Source organism: Sceloporus undulatus, chromosome 10 (assembly GCF_019175285.1).
Source record: "Sceloporus undulatus isolate JIND9_A2432 ecotype Alabama chromosome 10, SceUnd_v1.1, whole genome shotgun sequence".
NCBI lineage: Eukaryota > Metazoa > Chordata > Lepidosauria > Squamata > Phrynosomatidae > Sceloporus > Sceloporus undulatus.
In genome coordinates this window covers 9,359,317-9,386,227 of record NC_056531.1, presented here as the reverse complement: position 1 = coordinate 9,386,227, position 26,911 = coordinate 9,359,317, and the positions used below count along the sequence as shown (strand labels likewise).

The 26,911-nt window shown below is 40.9% G+C and overlaps 2 protein-coding genes across 4 annotated transcripts in view; one reads left to right on the top strand and one right to left on the bottom strand.

Moving 5' to 3' along the window:
• The first annotated feature begins 6 nt into the window (after nt 1-6).
• On the top strand, nt 7-14,776 carry PGAM5 (PGAM family member 5, mitochondrial serine/threonine protein phosphatase). 2 transcript variants are annotated; one of them, XM_042441452.1, is made up of 6 exons: nt 7-319; nt 5,901-6,079; nt 7,481-7,606; nt 10,184-10,272; nt 11,089-11,219; nt 13,508-14,776. In XM_042441452.1, the coding sequence occupies exons 1-6, from the start codon at nt 30-32 to the stop codon at nt 13,656-13,658; spliced, it is 966 nt and encodes a 321-aa protein (XP_042297386.1). In that variant the 5' UTR covers nt 7-29; the 3' UTR covers nt 13,659-14,776. The 2 variants fall into 2 exon arrangements, with proteins under 2 accessions (XP_042297386.1, XP_042297385.1); XM_042441451.1 differs by having other exon boundaries at nt 11,086-11,219.
• Nucleotides 14,777-15,078: 302 nt separating this feature from the next.
• ANKLE2 (ankyrin repeat and LEM domain containing 2) overlaps nt 15,079-26,911 on the bottom strand; it is a 38,053-nt gene continuing 26,220 nt past the window's right edge. For both annotated transcript variants that reach the window (XM_042441449.1, XM_042441450.1), the window contains exons 10-13: nt 23,648-23,835; nt 21,968-22,694; nt 20,271-20,402; nt 15,079-17,435 (exon numbers count right to left, since the gene is read on the bottom strand). In XM_042441449.1, coding sequence (XP_042297383.1) covers nt 17,198-17,435; nt 20,271-20,402; nt 21,968-22,694; nt 23,648-23,835 — 1,285 coding nt within the window. In that variant the 3' untranslated portion in view covers nt 15,079-17,197. The remainder of the gene's footprint in view (nt 17,436-20,270; nt 20,403-21,967; nt 22,695-23,647; nt 23,836-26,911) is intronic.

The window sequence follows — 26,911 nt, the reverse complement described above, 5'->3', positions numbered from 1 at the left end:
GAGCTGCTTCCTCTTCCTCTTCCTCCCGAATGGCTTTCCGGAGGGTGGTGGCCGTCACCGCCGCTGCCGCTTGCGGCTTGGCGGGCGGCTCGGTCCTCTTCTCGGCCATCCCGGTGGCCAGGCAGCCCCAGCCGCAGCCAGTGGACAAGGCCGGCTACGGCTCGGGGGACCCTCCGGAGCCTGGGCTGCCGGCCTCTCCGCCTGCTCCGCCGGGGCTGCTGCTGCTCCCTTCGCCGGCCGCCTCCTGCCCCGCCGCCTCGGCCCCGGCTTGGCTGGAGAAGGGCAACGACTGCGGCTACTGGGACAGCAACTGGGACAGGTGAGGGGACCCTGGCAGAGGCTCCGGGGAAGAGCGCCCGAAGGGCCGGGGCTTTGGAGTGGGGAAGGATTGGGGACTTTGACTTGGAATAAGGTCACGCTTGTAACTGTTGGAAGTAATGGTTTTTCCAGCTTGCCTTTTGCCTGTTTTAGAGTGTTTTAACTTGGATGGTTTTTAGCCTTGTCAACCGCCTTGAGTCCCTGCCCTGGGAGGAAGGTGGGATAGGATTCAACAGAATAAGGATAAGAATAGCATTTACTTCTAGCCTTCCTCTCTGATCAGATCGAGGCAGCTTACGTCAATCAAATCCATACAGTCCAATAGGACAAAAGCCCAGCATCCCCCTCCCTCCTTAACCCCAAATCCTCAACAACGAGTGAAGACTTGAAGGCACACAAAAAGAGGCACCAAGCGCTCAGAGGCTGGGTTTCCAATCCCCCTCCGCCACAAACACCCCCCTGGGTGCCCCTTGGGCAAGTCACACTCTCTCAGCCTCAGATGAAAGCAATGGCAACCCCCCTCTGAACAAGCTTGGCCAAGAAAACCCCAAGATAACATTACTATAAAGCCAGCAGTGACTTGGAGGCACACCAGAACAGGTAGGACCAAAGGTAGAGAGCTGGGTTGAGACCAGGGTTTGAATGGCCACTCTGCCATGGAAAGCCACCAGGGTAAAAGCCACTTGGTTTAGGAAAACTCCTGCTGCCAGCTTCTTTCTTCCAGTGAGTCTCAATGGGGCTGCAAGGCCTCTCTACAGACTGATTCTACAGACTCACTTGGGCAGGTTATACTCTCTCAGCCTCAGAAGAACCCCCTCTGAACAAGCCTAACCCCCCCAAACTCCATGATCAGTCCACCTGAGGCTCGCCAGAAGTTGACTTGAAGGCACTCCACAGCAAAGAGGCAGGAAAAGATGCCAGAGGAGCCCTGTGAATGAAAAGCCAGCCAGGGTTTAATATATTTGTTTCTCTCACAAAACGTAAACTAATATAATATGCACAGGAGCTGCCCAACCTGCAAACTGGGCACAGTAGATGCCCATGGGCATACACCAAGCTGCTGCTTATTTATAGGGTTGCCGACTGATTTGGAGACATAGGCCTGTTACAGACTGCCAAAATAAAGCTGCTTCAGGTCTCTTTGGAGGTATGCTATTTAAATGATGCATGGGTCCTAAGAGTCCGGAGGTTGCGCCAAAGCCACACTCCATTCCTAAACACTGGAGCGCGGCTTTGGTGCAGCTTCCGGATTCTTGTAGCCAAGTATTATTATTTTATTTTAAATAATGATTTTTTTGTGTGTGTGTTAGAATGTAAAATGTGGGTCCCGTTTTTCAGCAATGAAGAGCTTAGAGGTATGCATTCTGCAGTGGATGTTTGCTATAAGCACTTTCTCTTTCCGAAGTGAATTAAGCTTTGGTTTTTATTTAATTTTTTGCCAGATTAATAACACTAAATCTGAGCAAAAGTCCTCCTGGTTTTTAATTTCATAATGGGATGATCCAACTGTGGTGGTGTGGCTTAAATGAATTAACGGAATAGGCTTATTTCAGACGTGTTTTGTAGTGACATCAGGTCCAGCCTCATTGTTCCTCACCATGAAAACAACATTTTGTTTTCTATACCGTCCCTTAAACCGCTTAGATGCTGCTTCAGCAGTATGAAGCGGTATATAAATGAAGCTTGTTTGTTTGTTTGTTTTGTTTGTATATCGCTTTAATGAGCAAGGGAAAATGCTCTTTGATCCAGCAGCACACTCAGAAGTAAAGCAAATTTAATTTGTATGAAAACTATAGACAAGATGGTGAAAAGAGATGTGTACTTTAAAAAAAAAAGTGCGTAATGTAAAATACAGTATGGGGTAATAATGGTTGCAGTATAACAAGTCAAGCAACTATAATGTGATTCGCAAACAAGAAAATATAATACAGTTGGCCTTCCATATCCCACAGATTTTTTTATCCACAGATTCATCCATCCATGGTTTGAAAATACAGTTGGCCCTCCACATTTGCAGCTTTGACTTTTGCAGATTTGATTATTTGCAGTTTTGATTAATATGTTCTCTCTAGGAATCTCTAGGTCAGTGATGGCAAACCTATGGCACGCGTGGCAGAGGTGGCACCCAGAGCCCTCTCTGTGGGCACACATGCTGTCACCCTAGCACAGAGTTTGCCAGAGTTTCTTACTAGAAAGCCAGAGGGATGTGGCACTTTACAATAAATAAGTGGGGTCTGGGTTGCAGTTTGGGCCCTCGGTCTGTAAAAGGTTCATCATCACTGCTCTAGGTCCTTCCAGTTTTTGACCATAGAGTTGTGCTGGAGAACCTAGACGTTCATAGAGAAAACACTTCTCTTGGCTTTTGTAGGTCCTCCAACATGATTCTTATGATGAATGTCTGGCAGATGTTGACCATAGACCTGCACTGGAGAACCTGGAGATTGCCAGAGAGGTGTTCTCTCAGATAAAAAGAATAGTGTTTTTAATTTGCAGTTTTCCCACATTCACAGGGGTCCTTCACCCCTAACCTAAGTGAATGTGGAGGGAGGGACCACTATATTAAATATATATTTGTGTATGAATTCCAAAAAGCAAACCTTGATTTTGCCATTTTATATAAGGGACACCATTTCACTACCCCATTGTATTCAATGGAACTTGAACATCCACAGATTTTGGTATCCACAGGGATTCCAGGAACCAAACCCCAGCAGGTACCAAGGGCCTGCTGTAGTGCAATTGCTGAAGCACATTTGTGGAAGAGACGATGAAGGTAGTGTGAGGTATAGTAATTAAAGTAGTTACAGTGTAACTAGCATAAAAGGCTATGATGAAATAATATATGAAATGGTAATCAAGGCATAATGGATGGCAACTAGTACATAAGAAAATCAGAACAAATATTCAATATTTAATCCAGGCTTGATTTAATCCACTCTAATTTAACAAAGATAATCATTTAAAATACCCATGTATAAAAGAAATAATGAATCTCCCACACATTCTCAGGCCCCCAAAGCCCTGTGATACTTTACGGTTGACAACAAACTCCAACTCCCAGAATTCCATAGCCTTGAGCCAGGGCAGTTAAAGTGGTGCCAAACCGGGCTATTTCTCCAGTGTGGATGCAGCCTTGGTGTCCAGCTTTTCTGTAATAAATTTGTCACCTAGCTCTTAACCAAAACAAAGACTTTGGATTCTTAGTTTTAGCAGGAGCGGGAAACAAAGTGCAACCAACTTATCACAGATGCATCTAGTTAACTGATTTAAAATAAACATTAAAATTAATTTAACATAAATCTTATTCTCTCTCTCTGCTAAAGTCAAAGCATTGTTGTATAAAAGAATAATAAAACAATAAAATATTCATATTCTTCTTCTAACACAAAACATTTAAAAATACTGTAACGTTTTGGTTGCTGTGTTCTGTATTATTTCCTAGCCAGACATTTGTCATCTATATTTTATCCTCAAGACCGGCTGGCCTTACCACTGTGAGTTTGTCACAGCTATTAAATTCCATCATGGAATCTGTGAACCAGCTTCTTCCGGAATCTTTGTTCATTGAAGAAGCTCTGGAGATGGAGTGCTTCTGGCACTCCAGAACATGCAATAAACATAGCCACATTCATGTTTTTCTGACAGATTTCTTGTGGGCCACTGACTAACCACAATGAAAAGAGAAAATAGGACTAAAGAGGCCTTTAGTCTAGCCAGCATATTTCTCCATATGTTGTTGTCCAAAAACAGTCCAAATCACTCCATGGCACAATTGCTGAACTATTTTAACATGTAAAAATGATGTTTGTGTCGTATTTCAAATATAATGGAGTATTTCCTATATTCTCTTAAGAGCCAGTGCTTTAGCTGTTGGGAGTGCTAGACTAGTACTTGGGAGAACTGAATTCATTTCAGTGGCCAACTTAGTAGACAACATCGAGAAGGCAATAGAATATAATGACAGGGTTGTTGTGAGGATAAACATGAGGGTGCGAGTGGGTGTTTGTGGGTGTGCTAGTATTAAGTTTGTTTTGTGGGAAGATTGTTTTGAAAGTGAGATTTTTGTATGTGTATTTTGTTGTTGTTGTTGTGTGCCTTCAAGTTGTTTCCAACTTATGGCAACTATCACAGGGGTTTCTTGGCAGGTTTCTCCAGAGGGGGTTTGCCATTACCATCCTCTGAGACTGAGATAGAGTGACTTGCCCAAGGTCACCCAATGGGTTTCCATGACCAAGTGGGGATTTGAACCCTGGTCTCCCAGTATCCTAGTCCAGCGCTCAAGCTATTACACCTCGCTGGCCCTCTCAGGCTATGTGTATAAACTGTATATGAAATATAAATATCTCCAAAATATTTCAAAATCCAAAAAAAAAACCCCTCCAAAATCCAAAACACTTCTGGTCCCTTAAATTTCGGAGAAGGGAGACTCAACTTAAAGTTCTGAGAGCAATGAGTATTGTGAACTCACATACAACATATGGGTTTGGATGTTGGAATTGCTGACTTTGGTATTCAACTGTTTGCCATCTTCAGCTGTTAGATTAGCACATTTAGCTTCTTTATCAAATGTAGATATGCATAGACATTCCATGGACCAGATTGCTAGTTAAGCCACCCGGGTCTGTTTTCTGATGACAGTCAGCAAAACATCTGTGATGGTTTGCTTGCCAAGGTGTTTTTTCATGTTAAAATCTCATAACTTTGACAATTATGCCTATATTCTGAGCCCTTCCTTTCATTTTGAGTAACAGAAAGCGGGATGAAGTCTTAAAACTCAACATCTTGGCCATATCATATATTGCGATCTGGGAGGTGATAAATAAATGCCTTAAATACAGAAGAACGTTTGATATATTGTGTTTGGATTCAGGATAGGATTCTGAATCGACATATAAACCAATTGACTCTTGGTCATTTTTCTTCTGGAAATTTATACAGCCTGTTTATTTGCCTGTAAACATATATTTCAGTATTCAGTGCCAGGATTTGTTTCTACTATTGCTGAAAGCTGAGCTAGCATTAGGAAATTAGTCAGACATGCCTAAAGCAAGTAAATCAATGTTCTAAAAGGATTATAGAGCAGCAAAATTCAGTCTGGATTTTCTTCCCCCTGAATAAAAGATTGCAGCTAAATTGTTACATTTCTGGACTAGTGAACATATATTGGCCATTAACTGTAGATATGTGAGTGCAGTTGGGAAGCTTCACATTTCCATGGGGCTCTGGTGGCTGTCATTCCATTTTATGAAAGACAACTTGGGTATAGAAAGTGTGATAAATGATTGAGCATGTATAAAATAGCTCTTCAGGCTTCAGCTATAAGAGAGAGCTGACCTAAGTCCAGTTTCTCCAAACTTGTTATTTTAAAACATGCTGCCTTTTCTCTCTTGCTCTGTAGAATTACCACCTTTTTATTTCCTTGTTATTCTTTAACACTGGGAGAAGGGAGTGCCTGGAGAAGTGATATCCTATATTAAAGAACACATAGTACTGAAGAGTATGGAATTAGTTTAATTCCCCAGCGTATCTGGTGACCCTGTTGTATCTTTGTTAAAAAAATAAACTTTAAACATTGCTTTCAGGAGGGAACCATTGGCTCTTATGAACCTGAAGAAGAAAAACCAAGAGACTGGAGAAGAGGAAATATCATCTCGCCTGTCCCATTACAAAGCAAAAGCTACCAGACACATATTTCTCATACGTCATTCTCAATATAATACAGATGGGCACAATGATAGAGAGAGAATTCTGACAAAATTGGGTAAGTATGGTAGGCACACTCCTGGAAGCGATGATGGGAGAGATCTTTTTTAAAAACACAGAATTGCATTTAGTTCTATAACCTATGGAGAATAATATGAGTTTTATAGCTTTAGCTGTCTGATTACCTTTCAATCAATTATTATTATTATTATTATTATTATTATTATTATTATTATTATATTTATTTATATCCCACCCTTCTCCCAGGGCCGGCTTACAACATTAAAAAAACACCATACAGTTAAAAGCATACAAAGTAAAATGTTGTAAGCCACCATGAACAGGTTAAAAATATAGGAAACTATCCAGTTGTACCTTAGTTCTAAAGCTGGTTGCAGACCCCAGTATCCTTCATAATAAGAAGGTATACCAATGCTGTAATGGTCTTAGAAGACAGTAGTGAGACATAAAAACCTGACAGTCGTCCAGCTATGTGAATAAATACTCTGCGATAGTGCCCCCCCATATCTTCTTGCCCCATAACTTCTGTTCCTGCCCCCAGTGCCAGCAGTTCAGTATTAAAAGAGAAAGCCGCTTCTGCAAACAGTCTTTCTGGCTCATATCTGTATTCTTGCATAGAGCTACTCCATGGGAGAGCTGAACACATGTATTAAAAGGCTGCTGACTTTTCTAATGCTAGAGCTGGGTTAGCCCCAACTGCATGCAGCGTCTCTGCCAGGTTTTGTACAGCAACATGGCGTAGAAAGTTGTTACAAATGTTACCTAATTAAAGAAATGATAATTGTTCATGACTTCTAGTTAATTGACTACATTTCCTTTACTTTCTATAGGAGGAACTAATGGTCTTGAAGGAAAACCATGTTGGGTTTTTGGGATGATACACAAATGTAGTCTGTCTTGGTTTTGGAGCCATTACCTTCTCAGAATCTGCCTCTTTCCTAAAGCCTTTGTCTCAACCATCTGGTGGTTCCAGATGTGTTGAATTTCAACTTCTGTCACCCCTACCCAGCATGACAAATCATAGTGAATTGTGGGAACTGTAGTCCAAAATACTGGAAGAGTATCAGATTGGGGAAGGCTGCTATATTGCAACTATAAGCCTGTAATCCAATCTAAGCATGTGAAACTGAAATAATTGTGTGGGGTTTCCTTGTTTATCCCTTCCTCTTCTCCTATGTTTGCAGTGTAGCCTATCTTCCTACTCCTGTAAAGTCTGTGTATCCTGATATCATTAAGATAATAAGCACACAATTCTACAAATAATGCAGATACAGATACAAAAGAGGACAAATACAAAATAGGTGAAGAATACAAACATACATGATGGCAAAGGCAGCAATTTTCTACCGGGAAACATTGGATATGATGTGATGGACGAGATGTTTTCTCTGAATGTGCCAAAGACGCATTGTAAATGTATTAGCAACTTACTTTTTAGGCCGTGAGCAAGCGGAGTTGACAGGAAAAAGGCTTGCAAGCTTGGGACTGAAATTTGATAAAATTGTACATTCTTCTATGACCAGAGCAACTGAAACAACCAACATCATCAGTGAATATCTTCCTGGTGAGTGAAGTTTAGAATTGAATGATAAGCTACAGTACATGTATGTTTAACAAATGTACATTGGGACACAAGGGATGACTAAACTGATTGCACTTAGGAGTATTTCACTTAATAGGTTTTGCATAGTGTTTGAGAGGAGTAGTTTGCTATCAAGATAGCCTTGCTCACCTTCAGAGTGTGTGCAACTAACAAGGTTTAGCAATGTAAAATAGCTGCTATATTGTGTAAACATGCTCAACTCTCCTTACCAGAAGCAGAAACTGAAGGATCTCATCCCCATTGGAAGGCATTGAGCCATATAGTACATACTCACTGACTTATCCCAGCCCCAGATATGATGCATATTTTTGCTACAAGATGTGTTGTACATTCTAGTGCAAAGGACATGCTATTTTTTTTCATTCCTCGTGGCATAAACCATGGTTTATGACTGTGCTTTGACCTTCTTAGAGTAATCTAATCCAGCACTTTGGAAACTATGTGAAATAGTCCTTGAATCCAAAATACTGATACGGTATCTCCTTTGAAAAGGAGGCAAACAAGGAACATCAGTCTGAAAAGCCCTTATAGTTAAGATTTTCAAATACTTCTGTACTTCAGGCCTTGGGGAAGAGTGATAATATTACAGCCATATGTTTTTTAAAACATTACCATTACAAAAGTATTAATACAGTAGTACAATTGCAACAAAAATGTTTTTACCATATGGAATTGGAAGATTAGGAATTCCTTCATGTTGTGTGTGTGCTGTTGAAATATTTCTGGGCTTCCAAAGGTAAGCTATTAGTGATGGCTGGAATGCAGAACAGGACTCAAATAGCAAAGAAAATCCAAGAACGGAAATTTTGTGGGCCCAGGCCTTGATGTATAACTGAATAAAGAGATTAAGACTAAATCTTACAGGGAGCAAGATGAGTGTTGAAAGACAGGGAAATCTTAAGACAGAGAGGAATCCTGTCAAAAGGAATACAGTTGGCCCTTGGTATCCACGGAATCTTTATCCACAAATTCAGCTTTCCATGGCTTGAAAATATTTAAAAAATATAAATTCCAAAAAAGCAAACTTTGATTTTTCCATTTTATATAAGGGACACCATTTTACCATGCCATTGTATTTAATGGGACTTGCACATCTATGGATTTTTGCATCCGCTAGGGTCTTGGAACAAAACCCCGGCAGATACCAAGGGCCCACTGTAGTAGGATAAGAAGGTATGGGAGACTGACATTTTGGTTTAGCTGAATGCATGTAGGTCAGACGTTTTTGGAAAAGAGCAAGCCAATTTTACAAGAAGAACAATGAAGCCAGTGGCTGCAAATCTTACATAGCTGAGAACATTATGAAAGATCCACTTATTGATTTGTGAGGAGTCTGTTAGAGTTCCTTTGTCACCACTCCCAAGACTCACTGTTTTGCTGTAATAGTCCCCCCAAGGCCATTACATTTCTGGTGAAAATTGAGGGGGAAACAGGTATGGACATTGTCCTGTAAGATCTGCTGGGGTCCTGAGGTCTCAGAGGATGATGCCATAGGTTTGTTTCTGGCTATTGGAATATAGCCAGATGTTGTAGAGGACGGAAGAAGAAAACAACCTCCACAGCAACAACAACCAAAAAAAGACATGCAGAAGTGTAAGGTGGACTTATGACTCAGTATGTCAACAACAGGATGCCAGCCAGTGATTTTAGCACATTCAAAGGCATTTGATGGAGAAGATAAACTGTAGGAAACTAGGAAAGATGAAAGGGTTGAAGGTGGCCTTTTTTTTTAAGGTTGGGAAAGAATTCTATCTCAACTTGTTAGTGGATGGGAAGGAGACATCTTAAAGAAGGAGGTGAAGTACCATATACTATATACTCTACTATAAGTCGACTTCATGTATAAGTCGGTGGCAGTTTTGGGGGCCAAAATTATGGATTTTGATATGACCCATGGATAAGTCAAGGGTAAAACCTAGGCATGTAACAAAGGATGAAACAAAGGAAAAGAGTGCCAAAGAGCTTACAAAACTCCAGGAGGAATACTGGTTTGTGCTCACACTAAAGGCTGGATGGATGAGACAGTAGAGGGGGATCAGTGCTTCCAGGACAGATTACACTCAGGGGATGGCTCCTTTTTAAAATAAGAGTTAAAGTATAGTACTTACATTGATCCATGGATAAGTTGACTCAGGTTTTTTGGGTCAATTTTTTGATGAACATTTCTAAGCTTATACATGAGTATATACAGTAAGTAGGAATTAGGTTGTGGGTTTTGTTGCTGAAAGTGGATCAGTTTGAGTTCCAGAAATGGAAATATTAACATGAGAGATGGGTTTCTTCTCTTTGAAGGCCGCAATGCAAGATGGAGCCTTTTAGATCTGAGTTGCCTGAAATTGCTTCACATGCCCATAAAATCTTACTATCTAGATATGTCTTTACAAAACATTCTTTATGGAATTAAACATGTATGTATTTGTAGGAGTCATACCTGAGGATTGCTCCTCACTTTTTCTTTTCTTCTTAGTGTCACTTACAATACAGGACTGTTTCTAGAAGACAAGGCTTTACAATAAATTGCTTCTTCTTTCTCCCCAGGGGTGACAAAATTGAGCACTGACTTACTGCGTGAGGGAGCTCCAATTGAACCAAATCCTCCCAGCTCACATTGGAAACCAGAAGCTGTGGTAACATTTTGCACAGGCAGTTGTTTAATGTTGTAATATGGAATAATTTAATACTTAGAACTACTTAAACCAGTTTCCCAGGGGACTTTTTTGTATGCTAACCCATCCAAGGTGTGTTCCTGTGACATTAATTTCCCTGCCTCTGATGGCGGTCTGCTTAAAAGCAAAAAATGCTGCCATTTCACCCTATTCACCTAATGAATAGGGGCCTTCCTTCCCAATAAATGTGTTCAGTTCTCTAAAATATGACCGCAATAAAGATTCTATTCTATTCTGTCCTCTGATGTAGCCTCCAGGTGTTTGGGACTATAGTTCCCATCAGTCCTAAACAGCATGATAAGAGGTTATGGTAACTGTAGTTTAGAACATCCAAGACAGGAGCAGGGTGAAGGCTGCTCTAATGGCTTTGATGAGGGGTCACAGAGCAGAAAACCTTAGTTGATGTACTGGAATTGGCACTATACACATATATTTATGAGACATTGTGGTACATGAGGTTGCTTGGGTTTTAAAGGTACTGTATGTTCTTGAGCTGGGTTCAGAGAGTGTATTCTCTTCATAGTCAGTCCCTGTCTATAGATGGGTCACTTTGCTCTCGGACAGCTAAAGCTCCCAAAGAACCTTATGTAAGGCACATTGCAGTAATCCAGAGCGAAAGTTACTGATGTATGAATGTTGGTGAATTTTAGGTCTTGATCCAAAAGGACAGGTCCTTTTCGACAGTTATAATCGACAGTCTGATTAGAAGTTGACAATAAAAATCTTGGGCAGGTTTTTAATAATCTATGTCAATAACCAATTATCTTTATTTAGCAGTATTATGAAGATGGGGCACGCATTGAAGCTGCCTTCCGAAACTACATCCATAGAGCTGATGTAAAGCAGGAAGAGGATAGTTATGAAATCTTTGTTTGTCATGCCAACGTCATCCGTTACATTGTTTGCAGGTAATCTGGGGCTGATGTTACTTCGGCTAAGATGCAAAACCTTTTGAAAATTTCTTGCCTTAGCACATTGTGCTACCCATTATACTAAAAAACCAGATGCTTTTTAGCAGATCGGAGGTATTTGGGGGGAAATGGGTGTCTAATAATATGAGCAGCTGTTCGCAGACCATATGATTGCAGGATTAACTTGAAGCTTTTGCTCTAATCCTTATTTTTGAGCAGGGGATTTTAAAATGAACAGATTTTTCATACTAAATATACTGTGAATTTTAAAATGGAAAAATGAGATTTTTTTCCCCAATTTGTTTGCTCTGTTTCCAGCCCTTCCAGTTCCTTTACCAAAGTATGATGAATGCTTAATTATTGCTAGGGTAGACTATGGGGCCTTACATCTGAAAGAACTGTAAATCTGTCAGTCTGCATGGGGCCAGAAACTTCTAGACTTCCAAATGTTGAACTGCAACTCCCATCAGAATACCCCTTAAGGCTGATGAGAATTATAGTCCAGCATCTGGGAGACCGCATGCTATCTCCTCTTTAGCTGATTGGTTGCCTTCTGGCTTCAGAATTGACTTTCCCTTAGAATCATGGGAGTCGGAAGGGGCCCTATGGGTCATCAGGTCCAATGTCCTGCTCAATGCAGGATCTCCAGCTAGAGCAGTGATTCCCAAACTCTCGTCCTCCAGGTGTTTTGGACTTCAGCTCTCAGAAGCCTCTGTCATCTTGGCCAGTGGCCTGGGATTCTGGGAACTGAAATCCAAAGCACCTGGAAAGCCAGAGTTTGGGAACCACTGAGCTACAGCATCTTGGCAGGCAGCTGTTCAGCCTATTTTTGAAGACATTCAGAGACGGAAACCCCTATAGGTGGCACAGTCATTGTTCACGGTGTTGAATTCTGTTCTGCTCTCTCCTTTATCAGTTGTGTTCTGGCACAATGTAGCTCTGCACAAGTTAGATATCTGAGAATTCTGCTAAAGACTTATAGTCAGGTTGAAATAAAAGACCAGTATGGACACTGATCCTCTACATAAGATAAATGAGTGGAAGTAATGCGTTCTCAGATGCTGGGTGTTGTGGTAAGCCAAGATCCTATTTCATGCTGGTAAAGCATAAAATTCTACCAGCGTACTTACACAAAAGGTCCAGCAGGGTGATGTCACAGTGTCCATTTGGGGGGGGGGGGGGGCTAGTAAAACTATGACCATCCAGCAGCCATTGCCCAGTCTAGAAAAACCACACACAAGGTATTGGATTAACTCCTTGCAGGGTGCTGGAAAATAGTTGTGCTAGATTCCTATCAGAAAATGCAGAAAAAGAGAACTTTAAATGGTGTACGTCTGGAATTGAATGGGCAAATTGGGAAGGGAATGAAGGCTTGGACACAAACTGGTTTAACCTCTTTTTGTTGAGCATCTCTGAAAATTCAGAAGATGTTTGAAGTGCCCTGGTATGTCCAAAACAAATTGGTCTCAGCTGCCAATTAAGAAGTCCCTTGTTGCCACTTAGAGCCACATATGTTGGAGCCCCAGCAGGAAAATGCATTTCTTCTGAGGTTAGGAGAGCAGCAGAAATTACTGTAATTTGATACAAATCCTTTTCCTCCTTAAATATCCAGGGGTAGCCATGTTGGCCATTTAGCAAATCCAATCAAAAATCCATTAAACAGTGATACCTTTATTGGCCAACCAAATGCACAATATATATGTTGCAAGCTTTAGAAGCTCCACTGGCTTCTTCATCAGGCAAGGTGTTACAAACCAAAGGGGAGAAAAAAAACTGAAGATGTTAGTCATAGGCCTGTATTTTTTTGTTTCTCTTCTTGAAGATGGTATGGTATCTTGCGGGCTGGCACCTCCTCCTTCCGGCCATGTGGCAACTGGGAAATTCTCAAAGTCCAGTGAATATGTTGTGAAACATATTCATTTCACTACAAAGACATCCAATCCATCTCCATGGGGACATATTGGATTATAAAGGAAGTGTCTTTATTCTGATGCAAATAAATGTTAAATTTAGAATTTCCTAGTTGCCGCATAGCCAGGAGGAGGTGCCAGCCTACAAGATATGCCCCTCCATACCATCTTAACTTAAATATGTGCAACTTACAAATGACAATACTTAGGTTTTTTCATGTAGTTCTGAAAACCTAAGCTCTTGCAGCTTCTTTTGTGTCTAACGTATGTCTCATAGCTGATTTGATTTGCTCGTTATGTCTCAAGGGAAGAGAAATAGTGAGCATAATCTGCAGTGCTTGCTCCCATAAGTAATGGCTTTTTCTTTTTCGGCAGAGCATTACAGTTTCCTCCTGAAGGCTGGCTTCGGATCTCCCTCAACAATGGCAGCATCACCCACTTGGTGATCCGTCCTAGTGGCAGAGTGGCACTTCGAATGCTTGGCGACACAGGATTTATGCCTCCTGAGAAAATCACACGCAACTGAGCCTTTCTGCAACTCCCTGTAGACACTCTGCATCAGTACAGCTGTGGTATAGGGCTATGGGTTGGAGGGATATTAAGTTTCATAATGCTACTCAACCAATGCCTACTCTCCCCACATCCCTGCTTCATTTGTATGTAAACAGGAGGGCTGTTCAGCCTAGAAAAAAAGAGCATATTTTTGGCACAAGTTGGCACATTTCATCAAGCATTGCTGCAGTGTAGTTTAGGACTTGTCCGATTCTCCTACACTGCTATAGTAAAAGTGGAGTGCTGTGCAGCAATAGTTGATGGAATGAAGAAGCTAAGAAGACGATCTACCTATTCAACTCATATTGAGGATACTGTTTGGCTAACATGGAAGCACCTGTGGCTTCTAACCAAAGCATATTCCTGTGTGTGGAGGGTTTTTCCCCCCCTCCTCCTGTAGGAATAGGATAAAGAATTGTTTTCCGAGCTTATGGTACTTTATTTCATCAGAAATACAAACAATGCATATTTGTGTAGAACTGGGGTGGGAAGTATATCTCCCTCTAGGCATTGAACTACACATTACAGCAGCCATAGCCAGCGAAGAGGAATGCTGGAGATTGCACTCCCAATGTCATCTGGAAGGTTGCATGATTCCTACCCTCAGTGCAGAAGGAGCAGCACTGTGTTGCATCCCAAGTGTGAGGGAGTTCAATCTTAGGCTTTTGCTCTTGTACAGCTGTGATCTAAATCCAGCAGGATGGGAACTGGAAATTGCACCTTTTAATGTCAAGCAAAAAGCTAGTGGTGATGCAGCTGTTCTCTCAGTAGTATCTAAGATGGTGAGAGACTTTTTCTGGACACAGAAGTTGCTTCTCACTAATGTAAGACTAACTCAACCACTCTTGTGTATCTGTGCCATTATTAACTGTTAGAACTAACTTCTGTTTTTGTCACCCTCTCCCTGGGAGAAGAAATATCTGGGGATGCTTAGGTGCGAATTTAAATGAATTTACAAGTGGGGCGCCTCTGAACAGAGACTATTCTGTACTCAAGGGAAATTGTGGCAGTATGTTTTTTCAATTAATACATAAAATAAGTTATCCCTATGGTTATGAAAAAGTTATGTAAAAATAAATGTTTTGACTTTCATGAAGCTTCCTTGATACTACACTTCCTGGAAAAGCAGTGTTTTCATTAGTGTTTAGTGTTTTTGAGTGTGCACAATGGATCCCCCCTCCCCCTCGGCCTATAAGAGAACTTCATGATCCTTTAAAAAGGGGGAATTAGTAAAGTTTTGCAAACTGTACACTTTCTAATATCTCCTTTGGGAAATATGGCTAAAATGCTTTATACACTTTCAGAGAGCTATGATATGTGCACAAGACAGTGATACCCCCCAAGCAACTGCTTCTGCAGTACTCAAGTCTGATCACTAAATGAAGGAAAAATCATTTTAGGTAAACAAATTTAATATTGTTAAAAATTCCTTTGAACACATTGACAAAGAGGACTAAGTCACAGCACATTTTTTTCCTAACACCAAACCCCTCAACCTCCCTTTCCCTGTCATAAGACAAGTGTTAAACTGATAGTTTGTGCTCCAACAACACTCAAATACAAAATGGTATATAACAAGAGTATTAAAGCAAAAGAAAAGTTATAAAACGTTGTCAGTTGCTTGAATATATTTTCCAGCCACTAGGCTGTAGATCTAAGCAAAAATGGTCGTTGTGTACACTGTGGAGAAAGCTTTACTTGCAAGGGACCATAATGGGTCTGGACTGATGGCATAAATGAGTGTTAATATAATGTTGTTAGCCAGCTATTCAGTTTAGAGTCCCTTGGTTGTGAGGGATTGCTAGAAGCTGACTTCTAATACAGGCACCGCTAAAAAGTACACAATAGAACTGGAGAAAATTCCCTCTACTGTCAAGTCTCACTGCAGTCTCAGTTACACACGTCTATGAGCAACCAGTGTCAAGTATCGATGTAGTGCAGGTAGTACCCATTGATCTGTTTTGTACTGGATGGAAAATGACACCATTTGCAAATTTAGAGATTACTCTCAAAAGAAATCTGCACCCCAATAAGAGATGCTTGTGTTAGATCTGAATTACCCTTTAAACTACTGGTATGATATAAAAAAACATCCTAAACTGGACATGTTTAAGCCACAAAGTAGTAAATGGATGCTTACAATATCCCTCCAGATTTTTAAACTATAAAGACAGTGTAAAAAGAATGTTTTTCAAAAGGTTTGGAAAATTAGAATGTTATTGTTTACATTAGTGAATGGCACTTGCTATTAAAACCAAGATCGAAACGTACTGAACAAAATTACTACAGAAGGCACTAATAAAATCGGAAGCCTTATGTGCAGTTCTCGAGTTTTGCACGGAAATATCAAACACTCAGGAACAGTGTACATAATGCTCATTACACTTGGTGTAAGGCAGTATTGGGGAATATATGACTTTCCACATGTTTGACTGCAACTTCCATCAGCACAGCTGAGGATGAGGAATGCACCAGGTTATATAGTTCAGTATGTGCAAAATCACACTTGTTTCCCACCCTTGGTATAAGGAAACCATCAAAAAGTCTGATGTGATTTCAGGTATAATAATTCTAGCCTCATCTGCTCTCTTCAAGCTGTACGATAAAACACTTCCCACTTGCTTCATGATAAATACACTTCATTTCCAAGTCTGAGTCTTCTATTCTAAATAATGTGTCCAGTATACATAAGTATCCGTCTTTATGTGCAGACCGACCTATATACTAGAAAAGGCTTGCAGTGAATGTAATCATTAAGAATTTAGACATGGGTGTATCTGAAGAACATATTCTAAAATAATGTTGAAATTGTAGCTGCCAACATTTAGCACATTTTAATGGAACTATTGTCTTCTACAGATGTTTTGAACATGGAGCTAGCATTGAAATTATTTGTTTCCACGACATAAAATAGTGAACTGGATTAAGTGAAAGGCCAGTTAGAACTTCGGGAATACTGCTAATGTGCTTTTGTGTTGTAAGGACTGCAAAATCTGTGTATGATAAGTAGGGGGGGAGGTGTTCCCACTCATTTGAATCATGAGCTTTTAAAATGCTTTCAGCATATGAAACTAAAGTGTTCATGTTCTGTTCTTTTAGCAGCTCTAGTTGGATGGAGTAAAGGTCCCTAAATCTGAATCCCATATACATTGAAAAGCAACAGTCTTTCCTCCCCTCAGTGAAACTGGAAGACTAGTATGACAAACTTGTTCTCTTAAGATTCCCTATAGTCTACACTTGCTACAGATCTCAATGAGGAATGTAGGCAAAATGGACCCTTGATTAACATGTCCAAAATCCATTTCTATCCACCATTATTTTAGGAAAGTTTAAGGTTTAATGCTCAGGTATTCTTAACACATAACTTGTTTAACCCTACAAATCACTGATGACCTGGTAAATGGAATGAAGACATTTTCTGCAAGCAGCCCTTTCCCTAACAACAATAAATAAAGGAGCAGGGATACATCATATTGTTTAAATGCCTTAATTTTCCTTCACTTAATTGCAGTTCTAAAAAGTCTTATTCTGATGGGTAAGTGGTCCTGAGAAGTGGTGCCTTTTAGACAATAGAATGTGGTTCACGTAGGCTGGGCTGTACAGTCCAGGGCTCCCAAAGTCTGGAGAAAAGCTGGCAGCGGTTGCATTATACTTCCCTGGACTATTTCTTGGGCTACAAAATGCTGTACCACTTGATGGGCTTGAAGTTGTGTGAGACTTGAATCTTCCTTTGAGTGAGGGACTTGACCAGCTGGAAGAAAAGGCAGTAAGTTTTATATATCACAAGAATAAAAGATGGAAAAGGGAACTTGCATGCTAGACTGATATTTAATAACACTTATAACAGACTTAAATAGAGGTGGGGAGAAACAGTGGTGCTACATATTTCATTGATTACTGTTTGTAGCTAAACTAGTATTGTCCTTTAAAAAAGATCTAATGGAAGAAGTTATGCTTGTAACATCATCTTAATATTAAACATTACTCAACAAACTCACTCTCTCATGGGGTGGTGGGAGGTCACCCCATATTTGGTGAGAAAAAAGGAATCTATCTACAAACTTAATGTGTCTCTACCCCATCCTAAAGTGCAACAGGAGCAGCAACCATGGCTTTCCTCTGGCTCTGTGCTTACTGAGCACTAGTTTTGAACCATAACAAGGCCCCACGTCCAAATTGGAAGGAAAGGGCACATCGGCTTCCCCTTATGTCTGACAGTTGTAGCAAGTACTCAAGCAGAACAAAGCACCAATACACCTTGATGTAAAAGACAGTGAGTCCTAGAATGTGTAAAAAGTGTTATTCCACAAATAAGCTTAACACATTTTGACCAGGAAATAATTATGTATCTCTCATGGGTTATTAAGAGGGAGGCAACATACATACATACATTAATAATAAGCAAGGCTTAAGCTGTAGAGTTACAAAAATTATATCTGCACATATGGAGTACACACACAAACAAAAAATTAGATCAAGGCCATATGAGAGAGCGCATCTCCCCAGACGAACCTATTAGAGTCCTAAGATCATCAGGAAAAGGTCTTCTCTCAGTCCCACCACCATTGCAGGCTCATTTGCCGAGGACATGAGAGAGAGCCTCCTCAGTGGCTGCTCCCACTAGGTTGGCTTTCTCCTTGCATCTTGCCGGCAAGCAAAAGTATTTTTATTTAAGCAGGTTTTTAACATATAGTCAGGATGGTGGTTTTTTATATGGGGGTTGTGTTTTTAGTTATGTGTTTAACTTTTGTATGTTTTTGTATTTTATACAGTAGGACCTCAGTATCGGTGGGAGATCCATTCCAGACACACACCCCGCAGATACCCCAAATTGTAGGACCTCCAGTCCCATTGTCCACAATGGTGGTGCGTGCCCACAGCCGTGCTGCCATTAGGGACAACAGGACTTCAGGTAAGCCCCTAATGTCCCTAATGACAGCATGTGTACATGGCCACGCAAACAGGACTTCAGGTATCCCTAATGGTGCAGTGGCCGCATGCATGTGCTGCCATTTGGGACAATGGGGACTTGCCGTCTGTGGATGCTGAAATCCATAACACGGATAACATAACAAGGCCCCACTGTACTATTTGAACTACATGTCCTATAACAGCCAGCTGTGGGTCAAGAAGGTTTGTTACTTATACAAGTTACCCCACAAATACCAATGCTACTGCTGGAAGCATTTACAAAACACAATGGATACCTAGCAATATGCACAACAGTTAGACAGCAGCTAAACGTCTACTATCACAATTATACCATGAATACATGTTCAAGACCCAATACCCACAGGGAAGGTAAAAAAACCATGCTCCAATAACATGGGAAAATTCCTCCCAGCCCCTGAAGGTGACCAGCTGTAGTCTGGGGAGATGACAAAAGTTTCAGCCCAATACAAGAGTGGGTGGGTGGGTTGGTCACATGGAAGTCTGGCCCCAAAATTGGTGGCAACCATGTCCACAGGTTTTTAAAGGCCTGTGAAAGCATGTGGGAAATTTTGTAAGAGTCCATGGTCTTGCAAGATTTCTAAATATGGCTTGTGAATGAGTTGATCCACTTGTAATGCAGTCTTCCTTTTCTACTACTTCGTTCAACTTTATCAATGGTTATTGTCTTTTCCAGTGAGTCTTATTTTCTCTGTTTAGTCACTTTGGCTTCTAGTGAGAAATGACTAAACTAATGCTATTGTACTTTGGAATATCATGAGGCAAAATGACTCACTACAAAAGATGAAGACCACATTATTGGTGGTTATGCCTTGCTTATAATTATTAATGCATGTGTATTGCCTCCCTCTTTAACAGCCCCAGCCAATTCCCATGCAAACATTTCTTGGTCAAAACATATTGGGCTAATTTGTGGAATAATCCTGCTGGATCCTAGATTACAGCTAAACAATGTTCTAGAGTATCACTGATGCTCAGATGCAAATAAATAATATTCCACAGGGTCTCCATGAGTTGGGAGCGATTTGAATGCAGTTAACAAGAACAACAATAACATTAATGTTTATAGCCTTTTAAAGCAGGACAGAAACCCACATTTCAAATTGCTAGAGTAAACAAGTACCAGACAGTGCACACACAACTTCTCAGAAACCATGTTGGTTACTTTCTATGATTTATTAGGCAAAGGTTAGGTTTGGAATAATTCCGCTTTTTCACAGAGGAAGAGTCAAACATGCTAGCCCAGTTTTTTGTTGTTTTTTCAGGCTATATGGCCATGTTCTGGGAGAGTTTATTCCTGTTTCACCTGCCATTGGTTGGTTGAGACCAACCAACAGTATACCCTGCTCACTTCCATGTCCGCATTCTATGAAGATGCCAGCTCCAGCTGCTGGTGAAATGTCAGGAATAAACTGTTCCAGAACATGGCCACAGAGCCAAAAAACCCCACAAAAAACTATGGATGCCGGCTGTGAAAGCCTTTGACTTCACATGTTAGCCCAGCATTTGCTATGCCAACACCATTTGTTCCAGACAATCCTACAACATACCATTTGTCCCTTTGAGATCCTATACAAGTACAGTGGGATATGCAGCTGGACTAGAGGATTGCTTTTAACTCTGAATCTGAGCGTACCTTTGCCGGTCAGAAGAAGAGTAGGATTGTACGGACTTGTTCCACTTGTAAATAGTTGGGTACCTTTGTGAGTCAATCTCCACACCGTGTAATGCAGTTAACACATCATTGTCTAATTTTGAAGGCTGCTCCCTAGATAGGAAAAAGAACTGTTAGGAACACAAAATAATTGAAATTTTTGATTTCCACATCCCCCAATGGATATTACATACTGGCAGTTGAAATATGCCTGTTTATGTAATGCTGAAACTAGGTATTGGAGTCTTTGCCTACTGACAGAAATTAGGCCCCTCTGCCAAACCCCATTCCAAGGCTTTATATGATAACTTAGAGCCCGTACAGACAGGCCAAAATAAAGCTGCTTCGGGTCACTTTGGAGGTATGCTGTTTAAATGATGTATGCCTCCTAAGATGCCAGAAACTGTGCCAAAGCCATTGCTTGTGGTCTCTTCCAACTCTATGATTCTTAAAATGCGTGTGTCATTTAAACAACATATCTCCAAAGTGACCCGAAGCAGCTTTATTTTGGCCTGTCTGTATGGGCCCTTAATTCCCACAGATGCCAACAACTGGATGAATGCAACTGATGCAACTGGTAAGTTAGAAGTCTGCTACACACATTTTACTGTTCTTTTCATTTAGAAAAACATCCATCCAGCCATCACATTATGGCGGGATACAAACCGCCATATAGTACGTCTTCTATACGTACTAGGGTTAGGAAGGGGCGGTGCTTCCGCACCCCCCTAACCCTAGTACGTATAGAATACGTACAACATGGCGGTGCCCCTTCCACATGGGGGCCGCCATGTTTACGTACTGGACGCATAGCGTCCAGACGTGTCGCGGCGCCTATGACGTCGTGAATGCGCCAGCGGCGCCCCGCGGCATCATAAAGGCGCCGCAAAAAGAAGCTCCAAAATGGAGCTTCTTTTTTGCTCCGTGCGGGAGCTGCGCGGTTTGGCTGCTTCGGCTCCCGCGCGGAGCAAATGGCGCCGGCGGGAGACCGCTGCAAAGCGGCGGTCTGTATCCCGCCTATAACAGTAGCTTCCCTTAAACTGGGAATACAATGTGTAAATAAAATTTCTCTGGTGACTGAGGACTAAGATGCCACAGAAAAGTGCCGTCCTTCTCTTCACTCAATAGATGACAGCAGGAAACACATTTCTTGGAAGAATATCATGTATGAAAACTCTCCTGGTGTTTGAACTACTCACTGCTACTCATTTGCTACTACAGTCATCAGATGAAGAATTGGCAGATTTTCTCCCCCCCCCCCCCAAAAAAAAAAAGACTTGGTTGCAAGACTTGGATTTTCATTTTCTGAAAGCCTGCAATACAGAGGCAGGCTCCCTCTCATCTTGCTAACCTGACACTGGCCACAGTTCAAGGAATATCATGGCAACTGCACAACATATATCCTTTGCCACCATACCTACTCAACATGCAATGAGTATCAAGAGGGCCTCAATGTTGACTTCTGTTTCTTAATCAGAATAAACCTACTAACTCATACAGTACTATATCAAAACCCCTACAGATTACCTCCTCCCAACACATACGTGTGTTCATCAAGGCTGAAAGAAATTTCACACATATTTTCCTATGCAGATATCAATGTCATGTAGAACAATTGTGTACACATCACAAGAACAAAGCTACAATGTTTTTTTCTTAAGCAAAAATCCATTTCATACCCTAAGAGGAATAGCTGCTTGGCTTTTTCATTTGAGGATGGCGTCTTTAGGGAACATTCTGGTGACATCTCAGGATGCAATTTAGAACCGCAAGGCTGCTCCGTCTCCTTTCCAGGTTCAACTGATGTTCCCCAAACTTCTAGTGGTGTTTTTTCTTCTGTCCTTATTTTTGTGTCTTTGGACTTTCCAGCAGCTGTACCTGCTTTTGGCAGCACTGAGCACGTCTCAGTCGGAGGATCCTTACATTTTCTAAGCTGCCTTGTACTTTCCTCCTGGTTGTTCTCACACTTTTTTGAGGAAGTTTGGTTTGGCTTCCCTGAGAAACTTGCACCTCCCACTGTCTCATCCTTGCTAGCCAGTTTATCAAATTCTTCCATTAAATTGGAGACTGGTGATGGAAGGCACTCCTCTCGTTGGCTTGCATGTCTCCTATGAGGGCTTACAGTCCTACCACTGGTCACAGGGCTACAAAATCCATTTTTACTGGCAGGGTTTTCTTTCTCCGAGTGCCGATTGGAGGCTTCTGCCATGATACTTCTGGTACATTCAATGGACAGGATGTCACACTCCGAGCTGCCAATGTCACTGATGGTTGACTCACTGGGTGCAGTTGCTCGGCTATAGTTTCTAGCAGCATTCTGCCTGTTCTTCACTTCTTCCAAGCTCATGTCTTCATCATCAAGAAATGCCCCAACGGAGACAGAATTACAGCTTTTTTTACTTTTGCCTGTAAAACAAGATAAACATTTTACTTCTCAACTCTCATCTGACCAATCCTGATTGCTAGCTGCTTTTCCACCTTTGTGCTATCACCTAATTTCTCCTCAGCATCACCATCCTTACATCAGATTGAGATTGTGAGATAGGACCTCATTTCTCAAGAAGTCTGTCAGCAAAGTTTGGAGTGCAGCGCCCATCCCAAAGCAAAATAATTTCGAGACTACTGATTCTCTGACATTCTCTGAAGATGCCAGCCACAGATGCTGGCGAAATGTCAGGAATAAACTCTTCTAGAACATGGCCACAGAGCCCAAAAAACCCACAGAAAAATTTACTGATTGATTGCAAGGCACCTACATTAGATTATGTAAGAACAATGACTAAGACTGTTTCACAAACACTTTTCCAATGCTTGAGGGAACCTCTTAAGAACAAGTCACAAAAAAAACCCTGCTTCATCTAGGGAATGGAGAAGCCTCCTCTAACAAGAACAACAACTGCAACAAATACCTTGTTGAGTAAGCTTCTGGCCACTACTACCAAGAATTTCACTAAAGGGACTGAATGGAATTAAGCTTGTAAATATGTAGTCACAATAACAAAAGAAAGGAGCACTAAGGGTGTTTCACTGTTCCAAGGAAAATTATGATTGACAATTAGGTACAAAGCAATTTAGCCATGACCCAGTTGAATAACATGAAGACTCAACTCATGAAGAGGATGGACCCACTCTCAATAACTGATATATGTTCATTATTTGCAAATAGAAAAATTAACAGCGACCTTCCATAAGCTCATGCTTCTAAAACGATTCAGTTAAAACAATCAGTCTGCCACTGTGAAATTTAAAAACTTGAGAAATATTTTGGGAATTAAGAAATCTTGAAAAGTGACCCATCTAACTATCTAACATTGTTATCATTTTCAATGTTCAACCTTTAAACAATGTTTTGTCTTTACCAGAAAGCTGAGGAACTTTGCATCTGTTCTGTGTTTCATTCTCCCCTGTTTCTTGCTGCGCCTTAATTTCTTGTTGACTCAGGTATTCTTCTAGTTTTTGTAACCCTTCCTGGGAAGACAGATCAACAAAACAGCCCAGAAATTCCCAGTATTCAACCCATGGGAACCCCAGTTCATGAGCTAACTCCCTGAAATAAATAAGATAGAATGAATCATTTGTGAAGACATTAAATAAGTTTGACAATAAATTACTAAAACAAATAAACTATATTTTTAATAACTGAATCAATACATGAGCATAAATCTGTAATATTTAGTTATAATTCTCACATATAAAATCACTTTAAAACTTCCAGATTGTTTTCTTTAAACTGTCAAAACACACAAGCATCAACGGAAGATGAAAATCCCAACATTAACACTTTAATTAAATACATGCTATTATTTGTCTACATACATCTTTAAAGGAAATTGGAATGTAATATATTAAATACTCTTAATACAAAAATAGGTAAGTGCTACATGACAAGGAGTAATAGTTAAAGACAAGAGATATTTTCCAAAATGCATGTTTTAAAAAGAGTTGGAGAATATATAGCAAGCATGCACTGCCTTGCATTCTTTCAAGTCCCCTAGGAAATAGCATTGCTGCAATTTCTGGAACACATTATTTGGTACTTAACAAAACATGCATCACGCAAAAAATAGCCACAAAAACAGGAAAATGCCAACCAAATGGAAGCAATGGTGGTTCAGAAAATGCAAGGAGAGGTAGCAAAGCAATGGGAGGTTCTGAAACCAAATGGGAGTAACATGGCAGAACACATAGGCATACAAGTGAAGGAAAACTGGAAAGTGGAATAAGTGGAAAAGTTGGAAGACATTAGTTTTAAGAGGACTGTAAGGCTGACACTAATGTCAAAAAGAGGAAGCCAGGGGAAAAACATTGATAGGACATGATATTAGCAGAGTTCCACATTTAAAAGAAGAGGTCAGAGAGTTAGAGGTAAGCAAAGTAGTCATGACCTCAGCAGACTACATATGACCAAGGCTGTGTACTGTGCAAGTACAGAAAAAACAGTTTGATAAACTCATTCTTTTTTCTTTCCTTCATGATCCTTGCAGCTCCACAAAGCTTTTCTCAGTATATTATTTCAATTAAACCATGGCATACATACTAACTATATGTGATATTTGGAACCACTGTTTGGGAGAATATAGAAGCTGTTGAAGGTAAAATAATCCCTGTCATCAAGATAGAGTCAAAGAGGATAGGATGACAAGAAGAAAAACGGGAAGCAGGTGTAAAGAATGAGAACCACAATCTTTAGATATAAAAAATGAGGATAGCCATTATCAAGTGATTCTTGCAACTCCTGCATCCACTTTAAAACAAAAGGAGATTGAGAAGCACCTTCCATAAACAGCTTGGAGATAAGCGTGTTTCGTGGACAGTGAAAAAAACAGCTCAGACTCAGAGGATGCTTCAAAGTCTTTCAGAAAGGATAAAAAGGGCTTAGTGGCAATCCAATTAATACAGCACAAAGTTACCTCCAATGCACTCGCTTGAAGAGGATAACTGTCTCCTCTGCCTGTTGTCCCAACCAAAGACACAGGACAGTTTGAGAAGACAAAGGCTTTCATGGCCGGCATCCATAGTTTTTTGTGGGTTTTTCGGGATATGTGGCCATGTTCTAGCAGAGTTTCTTTCTGACGTTTCGCCAGCATCTGTGGCTGGCATCTTCAGAGAATGCTTGCTTGGAAAAAGTTAGGTATATGCATACTGTGTGGTCCCTATGTGGACTTGTCCGCAGCTGCATGGTATGCGGTAAACTCATGTGGTTTGATTTTAAAGCTGTTATAGGCTAATGGTTGTTCCAGCTCAGACATCAGAAGGGCTGCCAGGCCCAGGAAAACCCAGAGAAGTGAAGACAAACAGCCACCAAAAGGGAAAGTATTTTTACCATACATCAAAGGAGTCACAGACACAATAGGCAAAGTGATGAGGAAGCACAACCAGCAAATGCTTTACAAACTGACGAAGAAAATCCAGCAAATGCTTTGCTCAGCCAAGGACCAGAGAGACCCTCTCACAGCCGCAGGAGTTTACCGCATACCATGCAGCTGCGGACAAGTCTACATAGGGACCACCAAACGCAGAGTGCAAACAAGAATGAAGGAACACAAGAGACACTGCAGACTGGGCCATCCAGAAAAATCAGCAGTAGCAGAACATGCCACAAACCATCCTGGGCATAAAATACTGTTTGAAAACACTGAAGTTCTGGACCATGCCAACCACTACCATGTCAGGATGCACAGGGAAGCCAATGAAATCCACAAACATCTGGATAATTTCAACTGGAAAGAAGAAATCCTTAAAGTGAACAAAATTTGGCTACCAGTCCTGAGGAATAGCAAAATGAAGACTCACCAAATGCAAATGGGAAACCACTTAAAGTCAGGGGCTTTCCCAGCAGATAATGATCACCAATTAGCAGACATTAATCCTCTTTTGCATCAGCCTCCCAGCCTGAGGCTGGCCATCAGCACAGAACAATACACATGCAAATCACTCCTGCATTCCCAGGCTCACACAGTATATATACACCCAAATTTTTCCAGGCAAAGCCTTCTCTGAAGATGCCTGCCACAGATGCTGGCAAAACGTCAGGAAGAAACTTTTCTGGAACATGGCCACATAGCCTGAAAAACCCACAAAAAAACTATTCTATGATGAACTCGCCGTGGGTCAGCGTAAGAGGGGCACTCCAAAGAAGAGATACAAGGACTCCCTGAAACAACATCTCAGGCTCAGCTAAATTGATCACCAACAATGGTCCACCCTGGCCTCGCCTCAGGAGGCATGGAGACACACTATTCACAATGCTGCAGCCTTTTTTTGAAAGCTCACACCGAATGAGTCTCAAAGAGAAACAGCAACGCAGAAAGAACCACAACCCGGAAACATCACTCAAGGAGACTTTCTGCTGTGCTTTCTGCAACTGGACTTGTTTATCTTGGATTGGTCTTTTTAGTCATCAAGGCACTTGTAGAAAGTGCGGGATGAGTCCTTCCTGAATCTTCGTTCACAAAGAAAAGCCAGAGAGAATTTTGTTATGAGACATTATAATAATTAATAATAATAATTTGTTTTATTTATATACCGCTATTCCAAAGATCATAGCGGTGAACAGCAAGTAAGCTAATTAGCAAGTAATTAATTTGCCCCCAACAGTCTGGGTACTCATTTTAGCGACCTCG

Coding starts and splice junctions, on each gene's coding strand:
- PGAM5 (XM_042441451.1), top strand. CDS start 30: ATGGCTTTCCGGAGGGTGGTGGCCGTCACCGCCGCTGCCGCTTGCGGC. Junction 7,607..10,183: donor CATCAGTGAATATCTTCCTG/GTGAGTGAAGTT, acceptor CTTTCTCCCCAG/GGGTGACAAAATTGAGCACT. Junction 10,273..11,085: donor ATTGGAAACCAGAAGCTGTG/GTAACATTTTGC, acceptor ATCTTTATTTAG/CAGTATTATGAAGATGGGGC.